The sequence below is a fragment of the Centruroides vittatus genome, unplaced genomic scaffold, assembly GCF_030686945.1.
Source record: "Centruroides vittatus isolate TY-2023 unplaced genomic scaffold, ASM3068694v2 contig_696, whole genome shotgun sequence".
NCBI lineage: Eukaryota > Metazoa > Arthropoda > Arachnida > Scorpiones > Buthidae > Centruroides > Centruroides vittatus.
In genome coordinates, this window is record NW_027122440.1 from 197,353 (window position 1) to 205,232 (window position 7,880).

A 7,880-nucleotide genomic window follows, 5' to 3' on the forward strand; every position below is an offset into this window, starting at 1 on the left:
GGTGCGATCTCTCTCGACCGTTTCAATCGAGGTTTAATCGCGATCGATTCAAGAGTGTTCTTGAAAGTAGATCCAATCATAAGAGAGATCCCAGAATGCCACGCGCGCGAGACAATACAAGATGGCTGTGAAACACGTATCGGGCTATGGACAGCGAAAGAAAAAGTATAATGTATCTCGAGAGATGATGACATGTGCCTATTTCTAGAAGCGCCATATTGCGGTAAAGAATTTCTCTGCCTTAAAAAAGAAAAAAAGAAAAAAGGTCGACAGCTTTAAAATACTATTGTTACCTGGCCTTTTCCCATGGCTCGTTACGTTCTAAATACGCCACTGATTGTTAGATATATGGTTGCAAGAAAAGGTATTGTATTTATTTCTAGCCAAAACCTCCATTTCGTTAGTCGGTAATTGTCAGGGAAAAATTTTCTGCTAGCGAACCCCTTGTTAAATATCTCGAATATCACCACTGAGCATTCCCCAAAATATTATGTTTTGTTAATGATTGTATTTAATGAATGATTGTAATTTAATGAATGATTTAATGATTGTATTTTGTTAATGAATGTATTTAATCGAAATATATGTAGCAATAATCATGTTTCAGACAGAGTCAGAAATAAGTAAACAACAATTCAAATCAGTGTGCATGCTCACCTGCGCGGCACATAAATTCTCGTGCGCGGCAACAGTTTGAGCAGTGCGCGGCCGCGCAGCTTAGAGGGAAAATTGGACAGGTCTATTGTTATTCTAGGGAGTATTGCTTATGACGAATTTTTTAATAAAATGAATGTTCGTAATAATAATAATAAACATGATTTTATCAAAATTTAATTTTTTTGCCTTAAATCCTATTTTGTCCTGGCCTTACAAAACTAAAATTTCAAATATTTGTATTTTAATAATTTATTAAACATCATAATAAGTAATTTAGATAAGAGAGATCGGTACATTCTGGTTAGCAGGACGCCAGTCAACAGATATAGAATTTAAACATTTATGGAAGATGATTGTGAATTTAACAAGCGTGCTATCTTTATACTAAGTTCAACAAAACGATTAGCATATTTGCGTGTGTTCATCACCGAAGGAGTGAAAATTCGTTATATTCTACTACATGTGTTGTTGTAACTATTTATAAACGTTTATTACATGAATAATTTTGGTTTTATAATATTTATTATGTATTTTTGTTTTGTTTTTTCTTTAATTTTTACAAATCTGACTATGCAAAGCGATCTGATTATACAAAGTGGTTTTACGCATCGACGTGAAGTGTGTTCCTCTATCTTAACCCGGGAAATATCCGGGGAAATCCCGCAAATTTCTTTAAAAATTCACTTTTTTTTCTATTTTGTGTTAAGGTCAAGGAAATTTTGTAAATAAAAAGTCTAACTAACTCATAAATTGTCAGTATACATTTGTATTTATTAATTTTAAACCTACTTATTAGCTTTTTAAATTATTGCTCGTTATGGCATGTCAATGGTAAATAATCAATGCGTAGCCATGGGCGTAGCCAAGAAGGATCGTGGGTAGGCCCGGTCTCCCAATGAATCTGGTGCCCCTCCCCAGAAAAACACGATTCAAAATTATTAAATCCAATCAATCGATCAATTATATTTAAGTCACAACCAAGCAAGCGTAAGGAGATACATTGAAAGCATAAACAAATAATTTAATAGTGAACTGCCGCGCCATCTAGATTTGGTCGCAGTCGTAAGATTGTAGCGTTTATTAATTTGAAACAAAATAATTATTTGTCCATTTAACAAAATGAATAAATTTTGTTGTTGAATATTGAGAATATTAGAACCAATTTAAAGATGGAGAGGTAAAGGAGTGTCGTGTGAGTCCCGAGGCTTGTCTGATGACCGAAGATTCCACGGAAAAGAAGAATGTGCAGCCGGTGGCTTAACTCGCTGATGCTTTCAATTCGGATAATTTGGGATAGAGCACTTTGGTTAGAATATTTTGGCCGAAAGACAGATAAGGCGGCTCTTTAATTCTCCCTACTGGAACTCTTGAATTCATTTCGGAAAGATATTTATTAATTCATAGTACAATTCAAGAGACTTTTTGATTTAAATATTGAATTAAATTGTTTCGTTTAATTTCGGCAATTTTTGTTGTAATAATGGATCTTGAATGATAATACGGTATATTGAAAACAATTGAAATTAATAGACGGGTCTATTGTTTCAAAAAATTCACTTGCCGTATGTTAAAAAATAAAATGGTTATGGACATCGAACGTTTTTATCAGATAAAAAGAAAAATCGGTCTCGGTTCGTTCGGTCGAGTAATTGAAGCCACTGATAGAATTACGGGCGAAGACGTAGCCATAAAAGTGGAGGATAGCAACACGATGCGATCACAATTGCGCAACGAAAAAAAAGTCTACGATGCGATCAAAGAAACCAACGGATTTCCGAAATTAATTTGTTACGGAAGAGATCGCAATTACAGTTTTTTGATAACCGACTTATTGGGTCCAAGTTTGGAAGAGTTATTCGAATATTGCGGTCGCCAATTCACGCTAAGAACGACATTAATGCTGGCGATAGACATGCTTAATAGAATCGAATATTTACACAGTAAACATTATATTCATCGAGACATCAAACCGGATAATTTTCTTATGGGTTGGGGAAGAAAAAGTAAAACTGTTTATATGATTGATTTTGGTTTAGCCAAGGAATACATCGATCCTCATACAAAGAGGCATATACTGTGCCAAGATGGCAAAGGATTAACAGGTACTGCGAGATATGCCAGCATTAATACTCACGAAGGAATAGAACAAAGTCGAAGAGACGACATGGAATCTCTCGGATACGTCATCATCTACTTTCTGTCAGGTACTCTTCCTTGGCAGGGTGTGAAAAAACCTACTAAACAACAAAAGTACGAAGAGATTGCTCACTTAAAGAAAGTTTGTTCCATCGAAGAATTATGTAAGAACCACCCGAAAGAAATTGCAACCTACATGAAATACTGTCGTGGGTTAAGTTTCGAAGATAAACCTGATTACAAGTACCTGAAAAGGCTTTTACGAAGTGCCTTTGAACGGAATGGTAACCAATTTGACAGGATTTACGATTGGACTATAAAAAAGTTTAAAGAAAAACACTCTCATACAACAAGGCTCTAATACTTGCATATTCAAAACATGCGGTCCCAAAACAATCGTGCCCGAACAAAATTTAAACGAAGAAATAATAAAAAATTATAAAAAAGTCAATGACATTCAGATCATAAATATTCTGTTGATTTTTTAAAAATAAAATTAAAAAATTATTTTTATATATTGCAATACATTTTATTTATATATCATAATATTAAAAGTTTCGACGGCCGGATGGCCGAAGGGTTACGATATCAGTCTACTGCTCTAGAGTACCCGGGACTGATCCTGATGAGTCTAATATTTCGGGGAGTGCTCCGTCTGGATGTATCGGGCCCGTTTTCACCACCCGCTTTTCCCGTTGTAAGCCTGGCCGAACTCATAATAAGTTTGCCAAATTGTTTATCATATTAAGGGATATATTTTTTGAGAGGGAAAAAACGTGTTTTTAATTTTTACATATTTTTCAGATACAAATAATTTTAACATTTCACGGCATAACAGTTTCTTCGTGTAGAAATGTAGCGTAAAAACAGACTCCCTTTATTGCCCATAGAGTATTAAGAGGGTCTTTTTCAAGCTCATTATAGGTTCGGCCAGGCTTACAAAGATAACTAGTTACAATTACTATCCTGGTTACGCCTTAAACATATCAATTATTTAACGCGTGGGCATTAAAGAATTAAAGCAACATATACACGTATGTACTCTGCAAAGTAACACAAATCTTCCGCCATGTTTGCCGAGATTAGTACACTAATCGCCTGAATTTGGTAGATTAGTTACTAATGCCAGATTACGTCTAATCTTAAAATGGTGGCCAACTATTGCAAAATGCCAAAGCGATTACGACCACATAATAGGATCGAATCCAGGCAGATAATCCTTGAAATTTTTCTTGTGTGGTTCATTCCGGATATAGCCGAACTCTCGATAAGGATTTTTAAAAACTCTTTTCGCCCTTGAGCACTAAGATCTCTTTTTTAGCAAGCCCGTTATGGGTTCGACCAGGCCCACAATGGGCGGCCGGGTGGTGAGGGACGGGGGCCGACCTATTCGATCGGACCACCCCCAAAAAATCCCTGTGAATTTTCCTATCCGTCCGGATTTCATCCTGGGTCCCCGAGAGCGGTAAGCTGCCATTGTGACCGCTCGGCCATCCGGCCAAATCGCGATGGGTATGACTAAAATAAGATTTTAGTGACGCAAGGATTAAAGTTAAAATAATAAAAAGGAAAACCCGAAAACCAATTGTGAAGTAACTTTTTTACGTATCCTAAGTAATTTAAGATACAAAAAGATATAAAAAAAAATTAAACTTTTTTTATTGAAATGAGTACATCTCTATGGTCTTAAATATATTGAGAAGACACTTCTGGCTAATATTCTGATTTAGAAATACTCAAGAGTAAATTCTATGCAAATAAAAAATATTTTAGAGTATAAAAAAGCCTCTTTTAAAGTTATTTAAAAGTTAAGTTTATTTTTTTCACTCCATCAAATTTTAAAAAGTAACCGTAGGAGTTGGCAACAGTGATTTTTCAAAAATCGCTCGCTTGGTGTCGCGATCGTTTCTGTTGCCATGCGTTCGCAACGTTACACGCGTGACTATTTATTCGGACTTAATGATGTCCGTTTCTGTGCCACTTCTATGTCATTCTTACGATGATTTATTGTGAAAGAAAGAAGTCAAATGGACTCAAAAGTTATGTTATAAATTAAATAAAAAAAAAACATTGAAGAAGGAACAAACTAGCGAATGTAGGTGTGTAGTGTAATCCTCCATGTTTAGTCCTGTCAATATCGTAACATTTAACAACACGTTTCGCGCCAGGTACTAAGAAACATGCCGTGCTGCTGTGTCGTCGATTTTACAAATCGTACCGAATAGGGCTTCAGATTATTTAAATTACCCCAGGGACCTAAGAACGAGGAGAGACGAAAGATGTGGATTAAAAATATAGGAAGGAAGGGTAACCTGTCCAGTCAGTCCTAGGTTTGTCAAGTAAGTGAACATTACTCTATGCAGTAGGCCTATACAAAGCTATTATATAATCGACATAAAAAACTATAACAAAAATACACCCAATAAATCTACATACAAAATGGCCATGGCCATGAAATTATATTCAGAATTATACAGTTACACAACATGATGAAAAATTCAATGGATGTGACTCCATTACAGGTGTTTTTAGTTTATATTTAATGTGTGAAAGTTTACTTTTTAGGATCCTAAAAGAGGAAATTTGACAGGTTAGATTTATAATAATCGGCTTAAAAATAACTATTTGGCTGTTTTAACGATTTCTAACTGCCAAGATAAACGATGATGAGGAGAAAAATTAAAATTTATGTGGAGAATATAGGAAAATGTGCAGATAACTTCTAATTACATTCCCTTGTAAATTCAGCCCACTCAATGAAAACAATACAACAGTGGCGTAGCGAACATAACTGGCACCCGACACTTTATTGGCGCCCCTCTCCCCCCTTTAGAAACACATATAGTTCATCTTGGAGACCATTTGGGTGCTCCTCTGCGAGTGGCACCCGGTGCACGATACACCCCCTCGCACCCCCTCGCTACGCCACTGCAATACAAATGAATTTAGACGAAGTACCCTTGTTAGAAACTTCCTCTTTAGATAACATTTTAAAATACCTTATAAATAAAAAAATAGTGTTATGTAATTAATTTCGTATGGAATTGTTGCTGTTATAAAAAGTAAGATGTTCATATATAAATATACATAAAGTGATAGCTCTTTCTGTAAACAACCTAAGTGCTTGCTTGAGACTCTAAATAGAAATATTTGCATATAAAGTTTCATTTATAATTATCTTTAGTTTTTGTTTGATGGGATAAGGCAGTAAAACAGAATGGTAATCTTCCAAGAGATTTCTCTCAGACGACCCAGCCCTTTAGATGTCAGATATGTGAAGTAAACCCAAAAAACTTCAGGCGAAAACTCTAAATTAAATACCAGTGTTTAGTGGTTATCCTCTTGGCCATTAATGACCTCATTTATAATTATTAAATGTAAAATTTTAAAGAGTTCCGAAGTTAATTGATGTTTACAGTCTACAAATTTGTATAAATATCATTTTGTATGCTTGTGTATATGTTACCGTAAAAGTCCAAAGTCCGTTAAATCTTAGAACTTACTGGTAAATCCGGACATTTACTAGTATTGACTGGTAAAAGTCTGAAACCCCGGATAAAATGTCTACTTTTCGGACTTTTAAGAAGAGATGCCGGTAAATGTCCAAATTTACCAATCGCTTAGGTGAAAATGTATTCGTACGTATCTGTTGTTTTGTAATATACTTAAAAATATTAATTAAAAAATTGAAAGTATTTGTGTAATAATTGGGCCGTAATTGAAAAAACTGTAGAGTTATAAATTCCCACAGTTGTCTGACACACTGGCTGTCTGTCCTTCCTTAATGTCAAGAACAGGTTTGGATAGATGAAAGTCAAGACCCAGATAAGGAAAGCTTAGAGGCACGAGGTCCCAATTAACTATATACGAACTTCGGGACTAAACCGGAAGTCACAATTTGAATAAATAAAGTTCCCTGGTATGGAGTTACGTAGACGATTGGCACGACTCCGTTGTTATTAGGAAGAGTATGATGTACGGGAGCAAGGCAGTACTAATTTGAGATCGAGAATATATATTTCAAATTAAATAAATTAAGAATATGATTAAAAATTGCAGCCCAGCATTGTGACAATGTCATATTAATCTTTGGTTTTATTTGATTTCGGAAAATATATTTTGCAATAAGCAGTGTAGATGAATAAGTTACCTATTATATGATTCTTGTGTTTATGTAAGTCTTGCTTTTATGCAACAGAATGAGTGACGTAATACACAGCAGATTTTATGAACTTTTAACTGAATTAGTGAATAAGAAAAAGACAACAATTCGTACTTAACTAACGAACGATATAACATAATCATTTATATTTTTAAGTATATTACGAAACAATAGATATGTACAATTACTTTTTCTAGCCAAGCCGATCGGTAAATCCGGACGTCGGACTTTTACGGTAACATATCTCATATATGCAGTTTATTAGAGGAAAATTATAACCTTAATGTTTTCAGATACATTTCACGGAAGATCAATTTGAAAACAATCGAATTGACGGGAAAAAGCCGTTAAGGTGGAATGCAGTGCCGACAATATTCGGCCATAATAAAGTATCTTCGCCAAAGAAATCACTTTCAAGTAATTGAATATAGTTTCTATATTTTATTAATTTTTTTCCTGCATTTTTTAAAATATTTATTATTAAGTATTACTTTTTTAAACATAGAATCTACTATATCCAAGATTAAAGAGATAGAAGACAATCAAACAGATCGTCACGGGTCGGAAAATCAAACAAATCGATTGCAAGGAATCCATGCAAGGATTTAAGTGGTCCGAAGAAACTATAAATAAACGTCTCAGATTATATCTGTCGTGCGGTAACGGCGGATATTAAAAAATAAGAAAACAATTTGCCATATCCGTGTATACGAACTTTGCAGAAGCACTTAGAGGACTTAAAATGTAAATCTAGAACAATTAATGACGAATAACAAGTTAAACTCAACAATGCCCGACTTGTATATTTGTTTATATAATGATCAAATGAATGATGCCTCTCTATCTAATGTTGTGATGATAAACTTTTAGAGTATTTTTTATATCTATTAAATATTTTAAAACAAATATTTGAAATGGTTGTGAT

General features: G+C 34.4%; 1 protein-coding gene and 1 long non-coding RNA gene across 2 annotated transcripts; both read left to right on the plus strand.

Moving 5' to 3' along the window:
• Nucleotides 1-2,236: 2,236 nt before the first annotated feature.
• Nucleotides 2,237-3,154, plus strand: LOC136980381 (uncharacterized). Its single transcript, XM_067276482.1, has one exon. It carries the CDS (start codon nt 2,237-2,239, stop codon nt 3,152-3,154), a length of 918 nt encoding a protein of 305 aa, XP_067132583.1.
• A 1,879-nt stretch (nt 3,155-5,033) lies between these two features.
• LOC136980385 (uncharacterized) lies at nt 5,034-7,536 on the plus strand. The gene is made up of 3 exons (XR_010881549.1): nt 5,034-5,132; nt 7,249-7,372; nt 7,461-7,536. It is a non-coding gene; the product is annotated as an uncharacterized lncRNA (long non-coding RNA).
• Nucleotides 7,537-7,880: the final 344 nt, after the last annotated feature.

What these genes read in the sequence shown, in the direction of transcription:
- LOC136980381 (XM_067276482.1), top strand. Translation starts at nt 2,237, where the DNA reads ATGGTTATGGACATCGAACGTTTTTATCAGATAAAAAGAAAAATCGGT.